General features: G+C 39.8%; 1 protein-coding gene and 1 long non-coding RNA gene across 3 annotated transcripts in view; one reads left to right on the top strand and one right to left on the bottom strand.

Moving 5' to 3' along the window:
* FBXL17 (F-box and leucine rich repeat protein 17) overlaps positions 1-26,116 on the bottom strand; it is a 271,157-nt gene extending 245,041 nt beyond the window's left edge. Inside the window, exons 1-4 of one of the 2 annotated variants that reach the window (XM_088157116.1) lie at positions 25,323-26,116; positions 12,973-13,095; positions 9,632-9,889; positions 8,752-8,883 (exon numbers count right to left, since the gene is read on the bottom strand). In XM_088157116.1, the coding sequence (XP_088013242.1) occupies positions 8,752-8,883; positions 9,632-9,889; positions 12,973-13,095; positions 25,323-26,057 (1,248 nt within the window). In that variant the 5' untranslated portion in view covers positions 26,058-26,116. The remainder of the gene's footprint in view (positions 1-8,751; positions 8,884-9,631; positions 9,890-12,972; positions 13,096-25,322) is intronic. The other variant, XM_088157115.1, reaches the window with a different exon arrangement.
* A 119-nt stretch (positions 26,117-26,235) lies between these two features.
* Positions 26,236-27,396, top strand: part of LOC106853844 (uncharacterized) — a 41,386-nt gene continuing 40,225 nt past the window's right edge. Inside the window, exon 1 of the long non-coding RNA XR_015799651.1 lies at positions 26,236-26,502. This is a non-coding gene — a long non-coding RNA (uncharacterized LOC106853844). The remainder of the gene's footprint in view (positions 26,503-27,396) is intronic.

The raw sequence follows: 27,396 nt of genomic DNA, 5'->3' as shown, positions 1-27,396 counted from the left end.
TGTAAGAATTTAACCTTGACTCAAAAAATATAGTATTTAGCATGGTTTCAGCAATTTGGTCCCAGTGCCTATTCCATTTACTCTGTAACATTGTCTACCAACAATGTAGCATTTTGGAGAAGGCCTGGAAGAGCACCACAGAGAGCACGTATTTATATATGTGCTCTCAGGTACCGGTCACTATAGAAAGATGCGAAGAGGGAATACATTTGTAGATCTTGTACCCTAATGTATCTAATCTCTCATATTGAAAACTTTAACCTACGTAAGTTACAGTGCAGTAGTTTAGGAAACAAAAGTGTTTTCCCACAACTACAGAAATTTGACAAGTTCATTCTTCTAGCTTGATAAAGATAAAAAAGTTCAGCTGGAATTTGCTGGAAACAAATGATATAAACAAAGATGCCTGCCTGCCATTCATTACTTTTACATAATCTTGTCTCTGTTGTATACAAATAAAAACATATTTGAATTCCCTTTGATTGATGCAAATTACCACTATTTTAAAATAATGATACTGACAGTTTTAAGGGATTTGCTTCACAGCATCATATTTATGATCTCTTTCAGTAAGCATCACAGCTCACTGGGAGAAATTCTATCAAGTTTTGATTTATTGCTATCCCTAGTGAACGGCTGAAGATTCTTACAAAGTACAACATGAGTCAAGATACCAACTTAACAGACAAGGAACCTACAAGTGATTCATCTGGTGTTTTCCAGTGCTCTCTCTGACACAAGATACCATCAGATTAAAACAACTAAACAAACAAAAACTCCAACAAGAAAACAACAAACTACAGAATTTTCAGCTCCATTTAGGTAACTTTAATATCAGGCAGCACATATATTAGTGGAAGGATTTTTCACTCTAGTATGGAATTTGGTTTGTGACTAAAGTACTGCAATACCAGTGATCCCAAAGGACAACCAAATATAGGTAATTTAAACAATTTTAAAGGCTCCATATCCCGTTACCAATTCCTGGTCATCAAGTTTTTAATTAAAAGCTGAAATAACTTATTCAACAACAAGGGGAGCCAAAAAACACACAAAAGAAACAAAGAAGCCAAAGTGCCTACGTTCTAACTCAAAATTTAAAACTCACAACTCGCTGAAATTTGCTTGTATGTTGCATTTAGGATTTTTGCATTACCTCCATCCATTTGGACTATCACTACCACAATCTTCAACACTGAGAACATTATTTATTACAGCTCTTCCTAGGTTTGATGTACAACACTAACATGCCAGCCATTAATGCACAGGCATAAAAAGATGTCACTTGAATGTAGAAATAAATGTACTTAACCTTTACTCAAATTATATGCAAAATACATCAGCTGAGAGTATCAAATAAATAATCACCTTAAAATGCTGACCAAAAAGTAGAAAAAAGTTCTGCATCAGCCACTTTTCCGCTCTTTCATTCCACCATTCACTTTTGTTGTTGTATTAATCTACAGTATATGTAATATACATTTTTATGCACAGAATGTTTATTATAAATGGTAACAAATTACAGGCCGAAAAATGCTGTAAGTAGTATAACACCTAATTTTCTATCAATATCAAAACTGGAAGTTTTTTAAATAGTAGCATAGGTACAGCTATTAATCAACCATATTTAATCTGACAAGAGTCAAAAAGTATAATTAATGCAGCATTACAGATTACAACTCCAGCTGTTGGTTGCTTTTAAATCTGTAAACACACACAGTGTACGTGTAAAGTAAAGTCAGAACACTAAAGTACAGTACCTGTCTAAAAAGAAAAAATAGATAAGAAGCAGAAAGCGGTGAAACCATACAGCTGACCTTATTGAGACACTTAAGAATTACTCTGACAGCACTCCTGGCAGCTGAAGGGAACACAGGGTCTGTGGAACCAGCACGATATTCAGAAATTATCTGCCAGGCATTGGCACAGGAGCTCGTCACCACTACAAAGTCAATGCCGCCACCTAAGGGTGACAACATCGCACTGTGTTTAGTGGCAATTACAGAAAATTATACTGAAAGTTAGTCTGACTCCTGCACTGTGGTTCTAATGCCTTACAGCAGACACATATAGCTGATTTATGCCGATTTATGCACATGTACGTAAGCTTTGCCTTTTTCCCTTCTATTAACATCAAACTTCGCATGAATGTTTCACTTCAGAAACAGTATTACAGAAACTGCCCAGATCAAAATGCAACAGCTCTAAACAAAAAGACCCCCAAAAAAGACAAAAAGAAACAAAAAAAAAAAAAAAAAAAAAAAAAAAAAAAAAAAAAAGATAAAAAAAGGTTCTGTACATTAGGTTTCTAAGCAATTGACTGAATCATTTTATGTTGTTAAAAAGTTAATAAAGTAAATGTTTCAGAGGAGCTTGTCTAAAGGCAAACTTTTTATTAATATTTTTACTACCAGACAATGTCTCATATAGTTTCTTACAAAAGTATGACTTCTCACACCTCATCTTAGTATCAGTATAGCTGTTAAGCACATTTTTATGCTGAACCTTACTTTTATGGTATATTAGGTAATTCTGGTACGTATGTAAAGTGTTTGAAAAACCAAAATACAAGAGGGGCTTTATCATTACTAGCGCATACTACCAGCATGCCATCTGCACGAAGTTTCTGCTTTAGAAATCTCTAATTTAGTACTTGACAGAAGATGAAACATCATTATCCAAAGCTGTGATATACAGTGTACACAAGAGAGAAATCCATTTCAGTATGTACAGAGCTCTTTGCTGTGGGAGTGGTGAGGCACTGAACAGGTTATCCAGAGATGTTGTGGAGTGCCCCACCCCTGGAAGGTGACAGGCTGCATGGGGCTTTGAGCCACCTGGCCTACTGGTAGTGGGGTTGGGACCAGACCTCTTTAAGGTCTCCTCCAACCCAAACCATTCCATGATTCCACAATCTTCCTAAATATGTATGTACACTTTTAACAAGCCATTAGTCGAGAGATGCTAGTTATTCAGCATAAACAAGTCCCAAGTAGGACTAGCTACATGAAGTTACAAAGCTGTGTGATTTAGTGTGCTGCTTGCTTAGCATCAGGAGCTGGATTTGCTGAAGCCTTAAGCCAGAAGCTGTGAACTTAGACCTAGATATGCTTTCAGACTGAATAATTAACGTGCTTTGTCATCTTCCTAGGAACTGGTACAGTGCTGTGTTTTAGCTTTAGTATGAAAAGAATATTGATAACATAGTGACATTTCAGGTGTTGCTAGGCAATGCTTATTATATTAAGACTAGTGGTTTTTTAGCTTTCCATGCTCCGCCAGTGAGCAGGTGCACGAGAAAAAAACCCCAAAAAATAAGGAGGCTACAATTGTCAACAGAAGCTGTAACTCAAAAAGGCAAGAAATCAAGGCCCTGCCTGTGTGTGGGGTGAACGCAGAGAAAGAAACCAGGAAAGTGCTAGAAGACCACAAACCAAAAATCACCATTTGATGGCGCAAGTCTTAAGAATAGAACTGCCTGAGGTTTTCTTTGTATTGGGTCTCTCTTTAAAGGCACCTAACCTTCACTAACTTGATACTGTATCTCCATTAAACCTGCTATTTTTACAAATCCAATGCCTGAGATTCTGCTGTGGCAAAACCTAGGCCACTCCTGAAGGAGGAGGAGGTGCCTGTGTCTGCAAACAAAACCAGCAATAGGGTCCTTCTGAACATGGGCGTTTAATGGTAAAAATAGTAATTGAAGGCGGAAGTCTGGAACAACTACAGTTCTTTTCAAAGCCTCAAATAATGAAATGAAGTGATTCAAAAGTATTTTGGGAAAGTATGCCTAAAGAAACATGGGAAAACAATCCTTTTTTCTGAAGTTTCTTCAAGTAGAAGAACAGTTTTAAGCAACTGTATGTAAAAAGTGAAATAGCATATGGAGTATATTGTGGGAGATGGAAAAAGGCCAATGAAATTACATTCATTTGGACTATTTTTCAAATACAATTTCTTTAATTTACTTGCGACCATTAAAAGAAAGTAAGTTATTTCCATACATTCTGTGCAGTTTATATGCCTTACAATACTTTCACCCTGAAACAATTTGCCTGGGCTAAACTCAAAGCAAAATACTCTCTCCTTTCAATGTTTGTGACACAAGGTACAATACTGAAGTAAGTGATATGTAGATGACAAGTACGAAGCAGGAAGGGAAATGCTTCCCAAAGTAAAAACAGAAATAGGGAGGAGAATGTAATTAAAAGACAAAAATAAATTTATCAGCTTACACAATGCTGATTATCCAGAAAATACAAGACTTAAGTTTACTTTTTCCGAAGCATTTTATACTAAATTGATTCCAGCCAATTCTTTAAAAGCATATGTTAACTGTTTAATTGTGTGACAAAACTGTTTCTCGTAATTATTTTTTACTGAAACTATATTATTTACATATTTTAAGCATTGTAGTTTCTATCAAACATAGCATCACAGTTAACTTGAATTTCAACTCTTATCTGCTGCAAACTGCAAAGGTAAGCAGAACACTTACAGAATACTAATCTTAAAAAGCCATTAAATAGCCACCTGTAAAATACATACTTAGAAAGTGTTACCACATATCAGGCATATGGCCAACTGAGCCAAAACTTGGCTATCTTAAAATTGAAGGATCAAGAGTCTAATAAAGAAAGAGAAACATGGTCAAGTTATATTCTGTCTTAATGAATGTATTTGGAAACCATAAAATAAACTATTTGCCTTTAAGGATCCACTTCACAACATCATTTTATTGGAAAGGAAGAAGTACTGCCATAGGAACTACTATAGAAGCCCATCCACTCCTAAATGAGCTTGTAGAAGAGAAAAGAAAATGAACCAAGTATAAAGGTAGGAATGTTGTCCTTCTATTTACACTATCTAAAACTCCACCTCACTTTATCTTTAGAAGTTCTCATTATCCATATCTAGTTCACCATAAAAAAAATACAGACACTGGGTGGAATAGGAAGGAACAAATTTCTACTTACCACCTGCTAAATTTCAGCAACTACTTTATTATAATTTTAGCCATTAAGTTACTCAGTTAAGGAAAAGCAATTAAAAAGAACATAGTTTGCTAAATCAAATTAGTTAAGTGGAGAAGGGTTTTCTCTAGCTCTACAGTGAGCTCCCAAATATAGATGTACTCTATTCGATATAAGGAAAACAGACAGCTTGTGCAAACGCTTCTGGAGATAGCCTTTCCGTTTGGGTGCACTGTAGTCACTGAGTTCTGCATCTCACAAAACCTTTAAAACCTTTTAGGACTCCACCCTTCTATGCAAGGTTGCAATAAAAGCAATTCGGGTTAAGTACCCCCCGCTCTATGTCTCAATAAGAGTACTACATTTTAATATGGAGCAGTTCTCTGACTTTGCACTTAAGCTATGTATTCTGTGTGAGAGGTGGAAAGATTAAAAAAAGCAATTGGTACAAAGATAACAATGAAATTATTTTCTCCATCTTCCCCAGCTTCATTCACATTGAATATTTACATGATGCAAACACAGAAGCTATAGCATACCACACCAGTCACCATAAAATAAGAAGTCCAACTAAATTCAGCAAAGAAATTAAGAAATTTTCTAGTTTTGTCTGGACAGAGCTATCATCTCTTTTTTCCATTTACACTGAAATTCTGTGAGATTATTCAATTGAATCAGGTTGCTTGGGGGCAGATTAGCAGAGACAACACAGTGGCACACTTATTAAATCCTGCCAAGATTTTTTTTTGTTTGTTTGTTTTTGTTTTTTTACTAGGTTCCAAATTTGACCAGTATGCTTCAGAAAAGAAGCTCAGCATATAATTGCTCTTTCACTTGAAGGATAGAGAAAAATAAACATGTTTTGAAGAGACACAAATCCTAAACAGTTATGCAAATAACAACAACCTTCTGTTGTTGAGTTAGCCATGCAACATTAATTTTTTCCTCCTATGTCCTTTGTCCCATTTATTAATTGCAGCTTTTGCTTATTACCATGACATAATCAGCACTTCAAAGACAGGAAAGGGTCTATTTTTCTGTGAAATGTCTAGCATATTCAACAATCAGAACATAAATTCTCCTTTCTCTGTTTCTGCTCAGCAGTCTGGTAACAGAGTTACTTAGCAACAGATGAAGCAGCTGAACTGTGTTGCCTGATCCACACACATTTCACTGCAAAGTAACACTCACAAGGGCATTATTTAGCTGATGGTTGCCTCTGCCTAGATGTATTTTTGAAGTGTAAAATCCATTAGTGTGAGGCAAGCCCATATGAAAACTCAACCATCATGTACTATCAGTAATGCATTACACATTTTGAAATTAACAGAAATTACCTGTAAGAGTCACATACATGATTCTGAGCATCTCAGAGAAAAGAATAAACAAGAAAATACAAAACACGAGACTACACAAGACTATATTATTTACATGGATGCCACAGCAGTTGTTTAAATGGGGAGGATAAGAATCCTCTTTCTAGCATACTGACAATGTACAAACTTCAAATATGCAGACCAAGCTCTTGTACATCACGTACACTTTTCTTACCACAGAATATTTTGATTTCAGAGAATGAATACACGTTCATTTTGAAAACACACACAAACACGTGTGTTCCCCAGATCATGACCTTCACCAGAGGAGTGGGAAGTAATATAGGCCACACCAAATACTAAGGAGATTTTTCAGAAGGGAGAAAAGCAACCCACAGAAGAATTTGACGAACCATTTGCAATTATTATCCCCTTTTAAGGCAATTCCACGACTAAACAATCCCTGTATTTTTAATTTATTTTGGACTGCGAAAGTTTCTATTTTACAACTGCATGAGAACTTAAGTGTTGTCTTGGTTCATCACTGCTGGAAAGACTCGAAAGTCTCTTGCCTTGAGCAAGGGGAAAGCACAGCAGCTTCTTCAGCTTTGTCATCTACTGGCATTGTTCAGGTGTTATTTTATTCTAAGGATTCAATACCCTGGAGTTCATAACAGCTTCAAAATTTATTTCATGCATACATGTGAAGATTTATGGAGCTGAATTTTAATTTTACAGAGCTGTATCGTGTCTGCCCTAAGGCTTTTTCTTCCCCCTGAAAATTAAGGATGAGCAGGAATTTAAGTACAATTAGATACTAAGAAAATAAAGTACATTCATGAAAAGCTAGGCAAAAATTCAGTTTTGGTAAGTCACTAGACAAATTACCAGGAGGGAGAAAATTCAGAGAAATTTGCTATTCATTTGACAGCAAATATTTTTAACTTATTTGCAATTAAAAATCAGTGTTATGTTTTCAACAATGAAGGCAATCAAGCAGTGTGCAAGTTAAGAGCACATTTCACAATTTTCTTAAAAAGAATTAAGATACTTCCTATGTTCCATTTCAACCAGGAACTTTGATGACATTTCAGATATTAAAACCACAAAGTCTTAAGTGCTAATAACTTCTTAGGTTACATTTCACACTACAAAGAGAATAAAAACTTAAGTGACAAGAAGTCTAAGATACATCTACTAGGAAAGCTAAGTTAAAACCTTGCCTCCATATTCTCCAATGATCAAGTTCTTATGCAGTATTTAAACATACTGCATTCTTAATTACAATTAAGCCATTTTTCACATACAATTATGCAAATCTTAAAGGTTTTCTTCTTCCTTTCAAAGATAAATAATTTTAATTAACCCACCTTTCTCTTTCCAGAGAAGGAAGAACAATATTTTTCCTTCCAGACTTCTCAGATAATTTATTTTTCTTTTACATATTTAAAGCTTTTTATGTATTAAGGTAAGTATTAGAAGGACTAATTTTGTCAGTATTCAAGATTGTGTTTCAATACAGGAGGATGGATGTGCCCTCTTTCTGCATTTAAACTATACAGAAATCTCAGTTTAAGTCTCTATCTCCTATTTTTCAACCTTCTACAATTCTGATCAAAACCGGTAACTGGCTGCCTTTTCCTTACTTTGTTGATTTGAGAATAGTTTATACTGAAAAAAAAAAATCTCAAGCATTAGCATCTCTATCTATTTGAAGCCAAATATCAAATGATGCTTGAATACACGGTATGCTGTTTTCTTACAAACACAATTTATTCGTTCCAGTTCAGCACTTTTGAAACAAAGGTAATAACCAGGATGTTAGCTGACAGTTAAAAATTCAACTGCAAGCAAGTTTTACTACTTTTTTGCAAGAAACAAATTTTAAAAATAAAATAAAAATTAAAAAAACCCAGGTCAGTGTTCTGCTATACCATTTACAAGCCACTCTCTTTCTACATTAGAAACCATCACTTCAGAGACGGCTTAGAATTAGGACACAAGATTATTCTATTGCTCCTCAACAACTTCCTTCTACTAGCACAGGCACACTACTCTATCCTGATGAGAAAGTGGCGTATTTCAAGAAAATATTATCAGAGTGTATCACTTGTAATCAAGAATCTGAGCTCCAAAAATCTTTTAGCTTTTTGCACTTTTTACTGCACTTCTGTAAATAAGTATTCCATATGAACTAAGTATTTTCCTACACAAACCACGTATCTCCAAAACAATTACTCTTGAAATACCGTGTTAAAAACAAGAAGTTAATACATTTAGCTTAACTTGTACTCTGCTTCACTTTCTGAGCCATCTCTGTAGAACTGCATTTTTCACAGCCAGATACATTTTTTAAGCAACTCAGAAAAAGCAGCAATTTTAAAGAAAATTTATAAAAGAGCAAGAGAAAGCTTTGACAATCAAAATGCATAGGGAAGAAAAAAATCACGATATGTACTTACTAATTTGTTTTCTTGCATATATATTCTTTGCAGCTTCAGACAGCCTTTAGCTATAATGATCATTCCTTCATCTGAGATCTTGTAACATTGCCCAAAATGTATGTCTTTCAATTCCCTGCATTTTGAACCGAGCTGCAATTAATGAAATCAAAAGGGGAAAAAAACAATTAATGAAAACAAAGAGAAAAAAAGCAACAGAATTCGACTAAAACGAAGAGCTGGGAGAAAAGATTTTTTTTTTCTGCTTCTCTACCTCCCATTAAAAATTATCTTCCTTTTCAGACTTTGAAACACTACATGCAAACAAGAAAAATTTTAATTATGTACATAACAAAATAAAGTTGCTAACTACAGTCAACAAAATGGAGCTCAGAGCAGCACATAAGAACTAAGTTATTTACCATGGGTAGGTAGCTAACAATGAATGCCTTTATGCTAACAGCTTATCTGAGTTACCCTAATTATGCTCCTTTAACACACTCAGAGAGTTGAGGAAACCTTCCTGCACATCTAGAAAAGATCTTAGTCACCTTCAGCATTCATGAAGCAAAAACAAGTTACTTAAACACAGGTTTTGAAAAGCAACCAAGCTCAGGAAAATTGAATCCAACAGAAGTGAAGTACAGGATGTCAAACTGAAGATTTAACTACAAAAGCAAACATGCAATCCCTGGGTATTAAAAAGAAAAAAAAAAAAAGTATACATAGTCTCTAGAGAATAGCATTTACAACACCAAAAAAAAGTCTCCATACACCAAAATTTAAAATAGAAGATTTTTTTTTGTGATTTTACTTAAATCCTAAGAAAGGGTATCTTCTTTTACTTACTAAACTGCACTATAGCAAGTTTACAGAAGGAATTTGTGGAATGGATGGTTACCTGCTTCAGGCCTTCATCAGTGAGTCTGTCTTGATTGCCCACATGCACTTTCTGTAGAAGAGGACACTGAGAGGCAACTGCAATAATAGAGGTGTCAGAAAGCTGTTTACATCTGTAGGCAGTATACCTTAGGAGCCCAGGACATTTAATTGCTAATATGCATACTCCTGTATCAGATACATTGCGACAATCAGAAATATTGATCTCAGTAATATTCTGGCTTCTTGATGCTATTTTTTCCAACAGCTCATCAGTGACCTGCAAAGAAAAAACAAATACATAAAACTTTTTCCGTAAAGATCTTTAATATCATTAGGACAAAAATCACTGTTTCTAGGATGCATTTCCATGAGCTATAGCAAAAATGAAACTACCTCCCTTATAAATAGTACCTATGGCTGAATATTTTACTGTAATTGGGTCTTTTTGGGGGGGTGGGGGAGGCTGATGGTTTTGATGCAATATTGGTAATTGAGGGAAAGCCAGTTCTGACAGACTACATAGACTGTAGCCAGACAGTTCCATGATAAAGCTCACATGGGGAGCAACAACAGCTAGACAAGTACAGAAAATATGGGCACCTGCAGGAATTTACATCACTACATAAAAGAATCTCAAATGGCTGCCCAACTTGACAGAAGTTCACAAGTATCAGACAGCTCCAGAGTTAGGAGGGTAACCAAAGACCTGCTTCTCTTCTTAGCCATGAATAGAATATCTGTGATGTCCAGGTATTAGAAAGATAAATTACTTGTTGGTAGAATTGCCTTATTAAGGTTTAGGGCTTGATGTGCTTCAATGAGCTCAGTTCCTAGGGGAGGTTAACAAAGCTGTTCTACTGACAGTGTAGAAAAGAATGCAGAATTCACAGACCACAATGACATTTGGCAGAACTTCTTAGACAAGGAAGAAACTAACAAAGCCAGCTCAGCAACTGTGTTGAATCAACTCCAACTCAGTAAAAGGCGATTCTGGCAAGGGGAGATGGCAAACACCACAGACCACCAACTCAAGAAACCTACCAGAAAGACTGAGTATGTGGAATAATTAGCATAAGAATTGCAGGAATCACTTAATCAACAGAAGGTAGAATACTAAGTAATAACAGAACTATGTAACTTGTAGCCAACAAACATTACTCCTTTGTTTACTGAAATGTATGCGATTTCATATTGATAATTTCTGCCCTAAGGCAAATGTGTTAACCTTCATTCTATTATGTTTGCTACTTGTAGTAATACTGTACGGAAGGGCAGTGTTTCAATGTCTTAAAACTTTTTTCGTTTTAATATACTAGCAGGTATGGTCGATTTAATCAAAGGGAGGACTGCTGAGGAATGCACTCAGTACATGTCACTCAGGGTGCAGCTGCAGTGGAGCTCAGGCTGAGCTCCCCATGGCACAGCCAGAGACAAAGGCCATGAACTGGTGCTGACCCTTTGCACAACAAAGGGCACAGAGACCTGTGGCACAGCCAGGTACTTGGCTGAGAGGGACACTTGGAAATACAGCAGGAGCCAAGGGGTATTAGAGCACAGATGTCCTTTTGTTGGGGTCACTCCTCCTCCAGCCTGAGGTGTTATTCTGCTGTTGCACAATGATTATATTATTTTAAGGATCCAGAGGTCTGAGACTCTGCTGTGGGAAGCCTGAAGTCAAGGCAGCAAGGAAAAACGGGCTGACTGGGGTGTGCAGGGAGCTGAGCAGGGCATCCATCACTCCTTGGGACCACTGCCACAGAGGGGCTTCAGTCCCAAGCAGGTGGTGCCAGTGTGGCTCAGAGAGTTTCATTAACACCCTTGTAAAAAAATATTCCATCCATTTTGTATCTATACACACTGTAGGTAGCCAAAATGACAATAATGTTAAAAGAAGACAATCCTACAAAGAACTATTGAGAAATACTTATCCATCACTTGGCACAGACGAGACTGAGCTTTAACCAAAGAGGGCAAGAAAGCAACACGAATCCCTTTTGATTTTTGTCTTACACAGTTGAGGAACAGTCTTTGCTGCATTCAATACGGTTTTCATTTCTAGTGAGTCAGATCTGTTTTCTTGCTCTTTCATCAGGCAGAGGCTAAGATGGAAAAGAATTGGGCTGGTTTTGCCTGGGGTAGAAGTAATTTTCTTCACAGTGACTAGTGACTGTGTTTTGGATTTGTGCTGGCTTTCTTATTGCCGAACAGGGATTGCACAGTGCCAAGGCTTTTTCTGCTTTTCGCCTGGTCACGCTGGCAAACAGGCTGGGAGGGAACACTGCCAGGACAGGTAACCCCCAGCTGACTAAAGACATATTCCAGAGTATGTGCCATCAGACTCAGTGTATAAAGAAAGTGGAAGAAGGAGGAAGGGGGAGACATTTCCAGTGGTTGGGTTTATCTTCTCAAGTCATTGTTTTGTGTGATGGGGCCCTGCTCTGCTGGGGATGCCTGAGCACCTGCCAGCCTATAGAATTGATTCACTGCTTCCTTTCTCTTGCTTGTAGGTGCGTGCAACTTTTGCTTTCACTATTGAACTATCTTTAAACTCATAAGTTTTGTAGCTTTTATTCTTCCCATTCTCTCCCCAGCCCTACTGGTGGAAGAGTGAGGAAGGGGCTGCCTGTGCTTTGGCTGCTGTCTGGCCCAAACTACAATGACAAACTGTAAAGAAAAAAATCCTTCTACAAATGCAACCATCCAGTTGTTATCTCTCTGTACCCTGTATTTTCATGAAACTCTCAATATACTCTCAAGATACTGTTTATAAACCCCTGCAAGTCACTACTCGACAAGAAGCCCAAGGGCAGTGGCCAAACAATGCTGACATCCCTAAAGCTTTCCAAGGAGGGAAGTTACCCTGTACAATTTAAGGCTAGGCTCACTAAATTAAACCCACAAATATTTCAAAAAGCCCAAAACAAACAGTCTCTTTTCTGATGAGTAGGAGCCATACCAGCTGAAGAACGAAATAAAGAAAATAAATTTGTTAAAACAAACAGAGCAGGCACCACATATGTGACCATCCTTCCAACTACAGCATGCTCATAAATGCTCGTGTTTCTCTTTGAATTAGTAAGAGGTCCTATAGTTCCAGACCATGGAGTTGAGACAGGTAACCTACCACCCACTTCAAACAGCACTTGTGCTCACATTGTTCAACAACTGATCTCAGACAAAATATACTATACTTAAAGGAACCAATCTAAAGTTCCAGACATTTCCAGCTAATAGCAGAAAAATCAGTGAAACTACAGGTATCACCATTTTATGTTTCTTTTGTTTACCGCGGTCAAAAGTACAAGAAAAAATTCTGAGTCGTGAAAATAATTATATTATTCCACAATGATATTTTCATACCTGCTGACGACTGCTGAGATCCAGTTGCTTCCAAAACTGAAAATCTAAACAGAGGTCACGCCAATATTTACAGACTAATGACACTGAAAGGCAACGTTCATTCAGAGACAAGTTGGAAAATATCTGTAAAGAAAGCAAAAAAAACCTGTCAGGTATAATCATATTTTAGAGAGAGAAATATTTTATTACCAATTCATCTTGTAAAAAAGTACAGAAAATACAGAAAAGTATTAGCATATATTGTAACACAGATTACTTGCCCCACACTTCATTAGTCAGAGACAATAACAAAAATACCTACATCCTACAAAAACTGACAATATTAGTAAGTCATATTAGCATAACCAACAATAGAATAGGTCTTAAGTACTAATTTTGCAGACTAAGTTTTAAAAGTGCTTCTAAGATGACACAACTAAAGAATTATTAATTAGCTCAGTGTTATTTGCAAGTCATTTAAAAAGTGCATCCATCCCCATCCTGAAATGGATGGGAAACTTTTTCTTTTTTAACTGAACTGGTAAGAAGAGTCATAATGGTATTAAAACATCTAGTCTTGTGCAAAAAGGGCACGGCTTGGTAGAATAGATCAGCAGAGTAAATCAGTGTCACAGAAGAGAACTGAAGCAAAAAAAAATTAGCCTTTTATACTCCAAGGTTTTGAGCACTATAGCAGCAAGCAAAAAAGAATAAATTAACTTTATAGCAAGATCATAAATTGCTACAGCATGTGTTACATTCACCCCTTTCTTAAAACTACTGATGTTTATTAATAAATATAAAAAGGGGGTCTGTCAAGAGTTCACATGAAGGTACCCTGTCAGCACAAATGAACTTAAATCTACATGTGATCCTATAATGAGAAAAGGCAGTAGTGGGATTATACCTACACAGCAGTACAGACTGCAAAACATGAAAACGTCCTCCCACTGATCTGAGGACAAGCACTAAACAGAAGTACTATTGCCAGTTTTCTCAAGAAAATATGAAAATACTGGAGAGTGGCTACAGGAAAGAAAAAAAAAAGAATAATGAAGCATTGAACTATAATGGTAACTTACAGAACTTAGGTCACTGGCGGTCTTTGGAACAGATAAGACAATGAACTGTCAAGAATAACAACCATAACTGTACCCCTTATTCTAGGGGATGGCTAACCCCAGCAGTTTTAAATATGTATATCCCTACAAGACCCCTTGATGAAGCAGAGTTCTAAGGAGAGAAGAGTGGGTCAAATTCATGATACTCTGTACATACTTGCAAGATTTATCATTCTCCTCTTTTTCTAGCTATGAGAAACTTGCAATCTCTTACACAAGACTCCTCAGTGTTGAAGGATTGTGTGTGAACCCCATTTCCCCGCAGGCCTTTGCCTGGCCATTACCAGAGTCATTCTGCTTCTCAATAGGCAGCCAGTTAAACACAGCAGACAGAAGTGCAAGCAAAACAATCACTGCCTCCTTTCCTCCCTACAGCTCCTCTCCGTACTGGTGAACCCACGTGCAGAGGGAGGTGGCTGCAATCAGGACTCAAAAAATACCATCACCCTCGGTCAAGCAGAAAGTACTGAAGTGGTAATCTGGCATCTGGCATTTCCTCCAAAAGTGTAATTATAACATTAGAAAAAGTGACAGTCTGATGATGCTCAGCAATTCTAAGTTAGTAAGACTAGCAGGAAACTTAAAGTCCTGCTACTGGCATGAAACAGAAGACTGAACCTCTTAACAGCTATAAAAACCTTGGAAGAGAACAAAGTAACATGATCCACATTATGTTTAGACAGATATTTGACTGATTCCAACTAATATTAACAAAGGATATCAAGGTTGGCATTACAAAATACTTCAACTAATCTTTACTCAAGTGGGAAATAAATACGTTTATTTGTGGAAATACCACCTTTGAGAAACAAAAGCCTGCAGTTCTGAAGAACACAGTAAAGACTGTTGCTAACACAGCTGCCACTGTTAAAATGAAAGCACATAAATAATTTTTGTATTTTATTTTGTTTATCCTGGCTTGGCACAGCTATGTTTTGAGAGTATGGAGCTTCTCTGAGAAGGTGCTAGAATCTTCCCTCATGTCTTATAGAGCTAGTGTCAGCTAGCACCCCAGATGGACCCACACTAGCCAAGGCTAAGACAGTCGGTGATGGCAGTAGCACCTCTGGGATAACGTAAGAAGGAGGAAAAAAAAGTCATCAAGAAAAAGCAAGTTGCTACCAGAGATGGAGTGAGAAGATGTGATGAAGAAGGAGCAGCAGAAACAAGGTATGATGAATTCACTGTAACCTTTATTCTGGTCCTCCTGAATGGCTAGGGGAAGGAGGTAGATAATTGTGAATGCAGTTAGGCCAAGGAAGGATACAAGAGTTAGGAAAGATGAAGATTTTACTTCTCATTATCCTACTCTCATTTGATTGGTAATAAATTCAACCAATTTCCCCAAGATCAGTCTGTTTTGCCCATGACAATAACCACTGAGTGATCTCTCCCTGTCCTTAATTCATGACTCTTTCCGCATTTTTTCTCTCATCAGTCAAGGAGGGGAGTGTCAGGGCTTTGGAGAGGAACCTGGTGTCCAGCCAGGATCAACCCAACACACTACCATCCCACCAAAACCTAAAAGCCCTCACTGCTAACCTGTTTCTCCTGCATGAAACAGCTGTAGCAACAACAAACCAGTAACAAAAAAAGTACTTGATTAAGTACTTGACACAAACAGTACTGCTGCATAGAAAATGCTCTGCAAAATGTCCAAAAGCATTTGTAGTCATGTTTTAGTCCATGCTGTACTTAAGTCTAGAAGCAGAGACAATTATGGAGTACAGGGGTGGCAAATCAACTTCTTAGAAAACAGTAAGTGAGGCCACTAGGCCGAGAAGAGAAGCTGAGCCATTGCAGAAGTCCCAGCATGCACAGGACTAGCCATGTAACTTACACAACCGGTATGTGTTCAAAAACAAGGCCTTGCCAGTTTTATTAGCTGTAGTAGCTCTGAAAGTTCCAGCTATAAAAGAATGCTGAATAATGCCATGTAAAACAAGAGCTTCTCTTTAGAACTTGCAATTGTTAAAAGATTATATATTGAATTACACTAAATGGAATTTAGTAGCAAGGACTATACACATTCCAGGTGGTGGCACATCACCCTTACATTAAGGGATTAGCTGAGCTACTGATTAAAATACTACACGAGTGCATAAAATGCTTTGACTCACTTTGATGACTTCACCACCCTTTAATTCAGCATTACTCTCTAGATATACACTGATATTGTGGCAGCTTAAGGGTCCTGACTTAAATTTTCTAATTCCCAAGGATGTATAAATACAGCTGAAAGCTAAAACTATTCATACCCACAAGCCTGTTCATTTAACTCCTGCTTATGACTGATAACTTGGATGGCAATGGTTCTACTAGTTAGCACATTTAATTCCTGAAAATTGTATTCAAATACGCACACTTTCATATCCACCATTCAATTTGTTCCTCAACTCTGTCTAATCCCTCTTCCAAACACCAAAATATCCTTTAGCACTGTAAAGGGAAAAAAAAAAAAAAAAAAGTTGAATAGCTTTTTCTAGAATCATTTTACATTATTTTCCCTGTTGGCAAAAGGCAGCAATAGAGGAAGCAGAGTTCTGGAAAAGAAGCTCCCTCTCTCTCATCTCACCCTCTTTCAGCTCAAATTCCTAATGCACATGTCAGTTCCTCCTGCTTCACCCTTTCCTGTCATTGTTAAGATTAGTGGGTTTCTCTTTCCCTTCAATGGCTGCAAGAGACTCTCTAAGCCATCAGGCTACATCCCATTTAAGGATACCTGATCTTTCTCACTGATGGTCTTATCATACCTTCCAGGCACAGTAAATTCTTTAACACAAGCTCTTGTTTTGAAGTAAAACTCGTCATAGAGACTCATTAAAGACCATTAATGCCTTCCTTGCCTCAGTCTTTAATAGCAAGACTGGTTGCTCTCCAGATACCCAGCCCACTGAACGGGAAGACAGGGACAGGGAGCAGAATAAAATCCCCCCATAATCTAAGGGGGAATGGTCAGTTACCAGCTACACCACTTAAGACCCACACAAGTCTACGGGGCAAAACGGGATACATGGGCCCTAAGGGAGCTGGTGGAAGTGCTCACCAAGTCACTTTCCATTATTTACAAGCAGTCCTGGCTGCTAACAGGAGCATCTCCAGTTGACTGACTGCTGCCAGATGTGATGTTCATCTACATGAAAGGCTCGAAGGAGGATCCAGGGAACTGCCTGTCAGTCAGACCTTGGTCCTGGACAAGGGTATGGAGCAGATCATCTCAAGTGCTGTTACGTGGCACACGCAGGACAACCAGGAATCCGGCCCAGCCAGCATGGGTTTGTGAAAGGCAGGTCCTGCTTGACCAACCTGGTCTCCTCTCATGTGGAGGCACAAGTATCCTGTGGGAAAGCTGTGTGAGAATACGGGGCTTTCCCAAGGGCTGGCCTGGGAGCAGAGGTTTTCCCAGAAACAAAGGCACCTGCTACTGTTTATAGAGTGTGCATTTTGAGAAATCTGTTGTTTATTATGAAAACATCTATGCAAGAGGTGTTGCTTGCTCTGACGAATGAGCTATATTCTGTTCTGGGGTTAGCGAGGGAGTGTACTTAAGGAAGGTAATCTTACAATAAAGTGAATCTTTCTTATCTTGAGAGGAGACCATGTTGCTGTGTGTTTTATTATGGCTGTTCCAACAGCTAATCCTGAATTAACAGCAACACTCCCATGACTAGGCAAACTGCATGGGGGAGTAAGAGAAAGGCTGTGAATTTTGTCTACCTGGAATTTAGTAAAGTCTTTGACACAGTTTGCTTTGACACAGCATTCTCCTGGAGAAACTGCTCATGGCTTGCATGGGCGTACTCCAGAAACTGTGGCGGCAGCAGGGCCGTGATCATTCCCCTGTGCTGGGCACTGGTGAAGCCACACCTCAACACTGTGGTCAGCTTTGAGTCCCTCACTACAAGAAAAACCCTGAGGTGCTAGTGTGTATGTCCAGAGGAGACGGGAAAGGGTCTGGAGCACAAGTCTGATGGGGAGCAGCTGAGGGCTTTCAGCCTTGACAAAAGGAGGCTTGGGGGAACCTGAGCTCTCTACAACTGCCTGTAAGGAGGGTGTAGCCAGGGGGGTTCAGGGTCTTCTTCCAGGCAAAAACTGACAGGACAACAAGAAATGGTCACAAGATGAGGCAGGGGAGGTTCAGTTTAGAAATCAGGAAAAAGTTTTTCACTGAAAGTGTTATCCAGCACTGGAACAGGCTGCCCAAGGTAGTGGTGGAGTCCACCATCCCTGAAGGCATTGAAAAGACATACAGATGTGGCACTTAGAGGCATGGATTATTGGTCGACTTGGCAATACCAGGTTAATAGTTGGATTTAACAATCCTAGAGATGTTTTCCAACCTAAGTGATCCTACATGAAAAGAAAACACAAAAATGCAATGCCCACAAACAGTAAAAGTCAACTAACACGTATAGGAAGTTTTCAGCCAAATCACCTTCAACCTGCTTCATTCAATTTTAACAGCCTAATTTTATGTTGATAGATTCACCTATACAAAATCCCTTACAAGAGAAAAGCGACACCATTTTACCTTTAAACAACAAAACAGATAATTCTACAGTACCTCACGTGAGTCAATCCACCATTCCAAATCAGGTGATGTCCAATTGATTTAAACCAGCTAAACCAGGTTCTTGCACAGCACAATTCAGACCACCAAAAAACAGTGCCTGACCAAGTTTGGGTGTTTTCTTCAACCTTCTAGAATATTCGTAAGACAATGGATAAGAAAGGGAGAAAGCAAATGCTAACTAATATTAGTGAAGGGTCCAACCAGAAAAATTAGCAATAAAGTTATTCTGTGCAATTCTCTCCTTTACCACCCAGTCCTTGCATAATGGGCCTCAGACATTATATTCTTAATATTTCCTCACTGTTTCTATATGAAATGTATGCTAGATAGTTCAGCCTATGTGTTTAAAGACTATTTTGAACATTTGTGCAAAATGTTAGTATTTCAGCAGGAACAGAGGAGAAAAAAAACCAAAGCAAAACAAAAATCGCCACAAAGCATCCTATAAATACCTTTTTTTAAAACTGATCTTTAATGCTTTAAAGAAAATCAGAAATCCATGTACTGAATTTATTTAGTGTCTTTAAATATTTGGTAATTTTGGCCTTAAATCAAGTTCCTCTAAGTGTATCAGGTGAAGAAGACAACTCCACTTTTAATCGAAAGGAACAGTGAAAAGTCAACCATACTCATTAAAGTTACTATGAAAGAAATTCTGGTAGCAGAAAATAGTTTATGTGGTTGCTAACACAATATCTTCAGCATCAATTTTTCTTAAAAGTAATTCACATCACCAAAATCAAATATAAACATAAGCATAATTCAAGAAATAATTTTAACTTATCAAAAGACAATCTTAATTTAAAAAATTAAAAAGCATAATCAAAGAGTTCTAACTTATTTAATTATTGATTGCACATCTTTTGCCTCAGGAAAGGCCACAGGAGAGTTCAGTTGATTGCTAATAGTAGTCTTTAAAAAGATACTACTAACTTTAAGAACAAGGTATACCTCTATGGACATGAACAAAATATAGGCCCCACAGCAGAAAAGACTGTAAATGGTGAATATATTTCTGTCCATCATTTTCATTTGAAAGAAATCACATAATTTCTGTGAATGAAGCTCTCCTCTATCAATAAGAAACTTTTGTATTCAAGAACAGGTACCTACAAAATTCTTTTCTGTACACTGCATCAGGTAGATTTGTTTGAAACCAAAAAGCTTATGGAATTCACAAAAAAAAGAATAATAAAATGTACACTCAAACATTTCATGGTGCCTAAGTAACTCAAGACATTCATTATTGGAAAACTGCTCATTTGTTTCATCATTTTTTTCAGAAACTAACCAAAATTCCATTAACAAAAATATTTCTCAAGTACCATTTGATGAAAAGAACATGCTTAGTGCATGACATTTTACTATGAACAGCAAAACACCGTATTTGTTAATTGCAGGCATAAAGCAGTTAAGCTACCAGTGGATTTATGTTTATTAAAGGCTGCTTCATTCTGTTTCAGAAAACTCAAGAATTATACGTAAGAAAAGAGGAAGGAAGAATAAATGTCTGCTTCGTTTTCAAGAGGTTTCTTCACTTTGCCCCACAACATGGAAAGAACGAGAGAAATACAAATGATTCTGAGTTTATGAAAGAAATGTGAGCATTGAACTCACATATAGTACACCCATGAAGGAAATCAAGTTAAAACTATTCTTGTGATTAAGAAAAATGTGCCAGCCAGGAAAAGTGACAGTGCAATTTCACATCATAGACAGGATTCTCTTGGCAAGCTGCCATTCATAGCAACCATTTCCCAGTCCCCTACTTACAGTCACTTGAATTTTAGCACTGGATTTAGTGACTGTACAAGAGAAAGTCTTGTCAGGCAGCTGATCCTAAGGAAAAGTTTTGCAACATTAGATTGGTGTCAGATTAGCCAGATGAATTTACTCATCCTGCAATTGCAGGATCACTCTACAGAGCACAAAGCCAGTGGCAGAAACACACAGCCAGAAGTTACAAAGGGAGGCAGACACTGCCCTTACCAGTCACTTACTCACAGATTGCCTTAGCTGCAAGGCAAAACACAACATTAGATTTGTCTGTAAGAAATTACTGTCCTCCTAACGGAAGAGTCCTGACCAATAAGCAGAGTCGCTTTACTTGCACGAGCTCACAATGTTTTTACTCTCAGAAACCAAACTGTTCTCTAATCTCCTCTTTATAGTGCATTAGCCCCAAGACAAAACTGACAGGGTCTGTGCTACAGGCACATGATCATGCTTTATAAAAATAAGACCAGCAAACTGAGAAAGAGGACCTCAAAATGAAGACAATCTATTCTAGATGCTTTTGTTTTGAAGCAACTTCAAGCACACCCCAAATATTCCTGATAAAGGCATTCCCCCTGATGCTAAAAAAAGAATTAATACATAGAAAACCCAAGTTGTCACATAATCTAAGAGAGGGGAAACCACTGTTGCCAAGACCCGGAAAATGATACAGTGTATTAACATTTAAGTATCTCACCCAAATTAAGCTTATTTTTTCCTCCTATTCAACAAGGGACAGGAAGACAGTTGAACCTTCTATCAATTTTCTCTTAAGTAAAGACTGCATCTCAATCTTCTTTCTGAACAACTGTCATTCAGTTAGTCCAGAATTTTCCAACTACTGTAATAGACCATGTTTTCCACGACCTCTGGCTCTCCCCTGACGCCTCTCACATTCGTGTGTGGATTTTCTAAGGAGATCCCAGCGCCCACAGCCTAATGCAGTACTCTAGCAGAGGCTTTAAAAGCACCAGGCACAGGAGAGAACTTCCTTTCTGTGTTTCACAGGCAGAACTCCTGTCAATACACCTCAAAAGGAAATCTGAAGTGTTTGAATTGGCATTCTCTCGTAAGTTCATGGCTCAGTCCACAGAGCATTTTACACCTTTTTTGATTAAACAGCAGCACTGCAAAGAAGTAACAGGTACAACAGGAAGATTTATTTTTCTATTTTATTTTCCAGGAATAAGTAGCACTTCAACAGGCACAGATTTGTCACATACAGTTCAAAGTTTTCAGAACTTAGTCATATGCAGCAGAAGATTTTCTAATTTTCTGTAATGCATGCTTAGAATCAGGTCCCTTTTTTTTCTCATTCATGCATATCTAGGACACAGTTGAGCTACCTACAGCTGACTGATCTATAATTCCTTGATTCCCCCCTTGAGTTTTAAAGAGAATGGCTTTAAAATTACCCTTTAGTCAAAGGTAATCACCCTCCTCTACCAAGACTAAAGATTTTTGCCCACTATAGAACATTGTTTTCATACATGTTTCAGCATCAAAATGAAAAGCAAAAAGCAAAACCTGACTGTGGAAGCACCATTCTTTTGGTGCTTCATATTGACCAGGATACCTTTCACCAGCCAGGGAAATGGGATTAACTGGCACACTGCATCATGAACCTCCAAATCCAGCAGGGCCCATCTAACGATCTGCAGGCCAACTTCAGTCGACAAACCCTTCCACCCATCCCAAACCCTCGGCTTAGAGGCTGTAAACAGCTAAAGAGCCCCTAAGCAGACAAGCTCTTACTAAAGGAGTTCCTGACATATTTCCTTGGCCTTGTCTTGAGGCTGCTTACAGACACTGGCGACAGCCACTGCTGCACTAGCACCACTGCATCAGAAGGTCAGACGTGGGAATCAAGAAAAAAAACGAAAAACATCAGGCTCTGTCTCCTGATGCTTCCCAGGATGGAATCTCTTGTCCTTGTATGAAGGTTTGTGTCTTCTACTGTAAAAATCTCAGTAAAGATTTTGGATATATTTGTCTTCCCAAACATATCCTCTCATAACAAAATAACACCTTTGGAGAAAGGATTATATTTAGGATATTCTGTCTGTATCAAAATCCCTCATAAGAAGGGAAATATAAATCCAGTTGATAGGATGCCTGGTTAGACATCTGAAGTTAAAAGTTCCATAACAGAGTAGTATATTTTGGAAGCAACCAAAAAACAATTGAATAGTTAGGAGACAGATACACGTGTCTTGTACATATATATATCGGAGTCTGAAACAGAGGCGTCTCTGAGTTCCTCAGAGAGAGATCAACAAGTTTCAGTAAGAGCTGAAAAACATAGTCCTAGTAGTTTTCTACCAGTGTAGAAAATAAGTCTTAAAAACAAGTCTCCATGAAGGCTCCAAAACATAGTTTTAGACATAATAAAAATATAGTAAGAATATTGCTTACATTTTTCAGATAGAACAGACAGGCCATATACATAGATTATATGTAAACTTTCTACTAAGAAACTAGAATTCTAATATGTTTAGAAGAAATGCTTCAGATTCGTCGTTTTAGCTTATTGGATAACTTGTAAATAAGAATTTGTTTTGGAGTGAGAGCTCTCTCTCCCTCTACCATCATCATCATCACTACCACCACATGAAGAAGAGGAAGAAAAAGAACAGAAGAAGAGAAAACCAGAGAGCATCTGCCTCTCGAGACTCTGTACCAGGCCACAGTGTCCGTCTCTTCTCAGGATTCTGTACTAGGCTGCAACTTCGGCCTTCTTGGGGCTTTGCACCAGGAGCTAATTCGAATCGGGATTTTATTTCTAATTGTGACTCTTTGCCAAAAGCTTTTAGCATGGACTTTAACGCTTTGAACTTTCTGCCTTTTGAAACTGACATGCTTTAACAATAAACAACTTTATAGCAAGTAATAACTGCTCGGCTCTTTTAAGAAAACAAACTACCCAACAGATATAGACATAATATCAAAAAAACCAAAACCACAAACCAAACTGGTTAGTGCAACTACGGATTGAACAGCAAATTTGGGGGTGAGTAGGTTAGCTCCTACCACGGTGCTGGAAATAATGGCCTATTTTTTTAAAGACATTGTAGAGGGCAACTGTAGAGACAAAAACACTGAGAAAGGTAGATGTCCGTCCTGATTTCAGCTAGGATAGAATTCTTCTCAGCTGCTGGTACAGTGCTTTGCAGCTGGTACAAAAGAAATGTATTGTGCATCACCTCAATCTCTCTTGCTCTTCTTTTTTATACAAGCATTGTTAGCATACTTTATTTTTCTTCATTTATTAAACTGTTCTTATCACAGCCCACAAGATAGACTTTTTTCCCCTGAATTCTCCACCCAATCAGTCTGTGGATGTGGGTGTGACTGGCTACCTGGTACCTAAATTGCCAGCTGGAGTTAAAACAAAATGCCTTGTTCATAAAAATATACACAAAATCTCCACAGTCTTGAAAGCACAGGTAAGAATGAAATACTGGGTCTATATAAAACAGATATTAAATAACAGTTAAACTAGTCCACAGGTAAGATGGACATGACATTAAAGTTATGGCAGTTATACATAGGTTTTTTTGAAAAAGTGAAACAAAGTACTAAAAGTAACCATGGAAAAGTACTCACACCATTGATTAAAAAGTATTTCAGCTACACTAATCAAATTAGTCCAGTTTCAAATCCTAAAACCAAATATCCAAAAAAAGTTATCTTCCTATAACAGTGGCAAACAAATGGATTCCCTTCTAGAACTACAAGACAAAGTTTCAATTTTGCAATCAGAGAGATTAACAGATGAGATTAATTCAGATGATAGCTCAAGTGCTCCTATTTGCCTAGAATTAATTTGCATACTGCATCTATGAAACATGGCATACCATTACTAACTCACTTATGAGTATTTAAAAAAAACAAAAAAAACAAACAAAAACAACGAACAACAAAAACCCCTCAAATCAACTAAACCTCCCACAGAATTCATGTTATGTTCAAGACAGATAGATAAGTAGGTTGTTACTGTTTGACAACAAAAGAGTAAAGGAAGTACTTCCTACACTGGATGTACAACTAGCAAAGTATGAACACCAAGAGTCCTGTCTCTCACTCCTCCATTATTATGTCCTGCTTTAAGTTCTGCCATCTGACATTTGAGAAACTCCTGCAATCCTGAAAACTTGTTCCTCAAAATTGCAAGGCATGCTCACATCAGACTGTGGAAAACATCACCAGATCAGTTCCAACTTTTTAGCTAATGTTTAGCTGAAGGAAGTCAGCACAGTGGTCAAGAGAGTAGCTTAAAAATGGAAAGCAGTTCCAATGGAGAGCAGTATTAAAGAAACAGAATGAGAGCAAAAGGGACAGGAGAGGTGAGACTGCTCCTTGGATATACAGCGTAAGAGGTTACGAAAGCATGTAATTCAAGAAGGGTGCAAACACTGTCGAACTACTAACGCAAAAATTGATCCACAAAGCAACACAAACCGTTTAACAATCAACACTGAAAACTTTACGTAGCTCCAACACCCACGGAAGCACTAAATACAGTGACAGGCCCCCTTGGCGAGTACTACACCAGTGATGCAAGGAAAAGTCGACTTCTGAAGGGCACCTTACAAAGTTAACGAGTACAGTCAAAACATTTACGAAACAGCCTCTGGAGCTGATTTGTGTGTCTGCACCTCTAGGTAACGGCTCATAACGCCATTTCCAACGACAACCGAATGGGGTCGGGGAACGGGACACAAAAAGCAAACGAGGCCCCCAGAACCCTATCTCCCCAAAGCCCCTCAGCGCCCGGCCTCCTCCGGCTATCCCCCGCACCGAGCCCGCCCGGAGACACCGCCGCCCCGGGGGCTGGCACAGCCCCTTCCCAAATCCTCAGGGAGCGGGCCCGCCCGTCCATCCCCCCCATTCCGACCTACCTTGAGGAGGATGGAAGGTGGCAGCTGATTGATGTCAGGGGTGGGCGGCGGCGGCAGCTCCCGGCAGCTGTCGCCGGGGTACTCCAGCGGCTCCTCGCAGCCCGCCTCGCCGCCCCGCTCCGTCTCCTCCTGGCGGCCCTGCTCCGTCTCGTCCTGGGGCTCGGGAGGCGGCGGCGAGGCGGGCTGTCCCCCGCTGCTCTGCCCGCCGGTGGCCCCACCGCTCTCCCCCGCGGCGCCGGGCAGGGCGAGCAGCTGCGGCTCCGCCGGGCACTGGCAGGCGCCGGGCTCGGGCTCGGCGGCGGCGCAGCGCGGCTGCTTGCAGGGCGGGCAGGCGGGCAGCCCGGCCCCCTTGCGCTTGCACACCATCTCGGAGGAGACCTCACCGGGCGGCCCCAGGAGGCCCCGCACCGGCGACGGCAGCAGGCCGGAGAGGAAGAGGCGCTGGCAGCGGCCCGGAGGTTCCCAGGCAGCGGGCGCCAGGCGCAGGAGGCGGCGGGCGACGCGCTGCTCTGCGGCGGTAAGCGACACGTAGGGCGGCGGCGGCGGCAACAGCAGCGGTTCCCCGGCGGGCAGCGGTTGCTCCGGGGCGGGCGGGCTGGCGCCGTGCACGATGAAGCAGAGCATGCAGGGCCCGCGCAGGAAGCAGCTCCGGCTGCGCGGCGGCGGCACCTTCCCCCGTGGGCGGCGGCGGTCCCGACTTAGGCTCCTTGCCTCCTTCGAGAGCAGGTGGCCCATATAGGAGGGGAAGCGGCGGCAGCGGAAGGGCGGGTGTTACCTGCGGGAGGCGGCGCCAGGAGCTGACATGCTGCCGGCGGGCCGGAGCAGGAGGCGGTGGCGGCGGAGCTGGTTCCGGGACGCCGGGAGGGAGGGAGGGAGAAGCTTCCGCTACCGCCGGCCTGACCTCCCCCGGGGAGCGGGGGCGGCGCTCCGGGGGCCGGCGCTGCTGCCGCCTGCGGCCGCGCTGGGCCGGGGAGGCTCCGCCGCGGGTGGGTGTCACAGCAGTGAGCTCACTGTGTGAACGCGGGTCTATGGAGCGCATACGGCACGTACGCGTGTAATAGATGCGTGTATGCGTTAGCACAGAAGCGTTAGGGGTTGGAAGGCACCTCTGAAATCATGTCGGCCTACCCTCCTGCTCAGACAGGGTCACCTGGAGTAGGTACCACGGGATCGCGTTCAGGTGGGTTTGGAGTGTCCTCAGAGAGGGAGACGCCACGGCCTAGCTGCTGTGGTGTTCTGCCACCCTGAATGTGGCGTTCTTCTTGAGGTGGTGTGTTCTAGTTTATGGACACTGCCGCTTGTCATGTCATTAGGCAGCATTGAAAAGAGACTAACATCATCTTGCTGGCACTGGCTTTGATATTTATTTATACACATTACTGAGAACCCCTTTTACTGTTCTCTAAACTAAACGAGCCCATCTCCTGCAGTCTCCCCTTACAAGAAGGGTGCTCCTGACCCCGTCATCATCTTTGTGGCTTCTGCTAGACCCCCTCCCTTAGCTCATTGCCTTACATGTATATACACATAAGATGTATAAAATACATATTTTTGAGTAACTGAAATAATTTTTTTTTTGTGCTAGACTTCGTAGGCAAATGTGTGAAGACCCTTGCCCATTGGTCTCATGTTATATACAGGACAATGCCCGAGGTTTTGCAGTGGCAAAGCAACATAAGCTTAGAGACCACCAAGAGGAGTCTTCCAAGTTTTCCTCTGTAAACATCATCTTCCCACCAACACTTTCCAGAAAATACTCATTTTATGCTGTTTTAATTCATGGTACATCCAGAAACAGCGCTGATATGGGACTTTTGACCCCCTCTGCCCTCCTGCAGACACTCATCTCTGAGTGCAGTGTGTTGAACCTCAATGCAGGTGCCCTCGTGTGCAAATCCTTGCTGGAGGCTGCACTGTTTTAGTTAAGACTCTGCTTAGGGCCTAGTAAAAGCAATTTGTTTCAGCATTCAGTTCTAAACAGTTGACTTAGCTTTATAGGCTTAGATATGTAGTTTACATGTATGTGCAACTTTGTCTTTAATAAAAGGTGTTTGGGGATGGAGAAGGCAAGTTA

The sequence above is a fragment of the Sturnus vulgaris genome, chromosome Z (genome assembly GCF_052056855.1).
Source record: "Sturnus vulgaris isolate bStuVul1 chromosome Z, bStuVul1.hap1, whole genome shotgun sequence".
Lineage (NCBI taxonomy): Eukaryota > Metazoa > Chordata > Aves > Passeriformes > Sturnidae > Sturnus > Sturnus vulgaris.
Note: the sequence above shows the minus strand (reverse complement) of the source record. Positions and strands in the feature narration are given on the sequence as shown.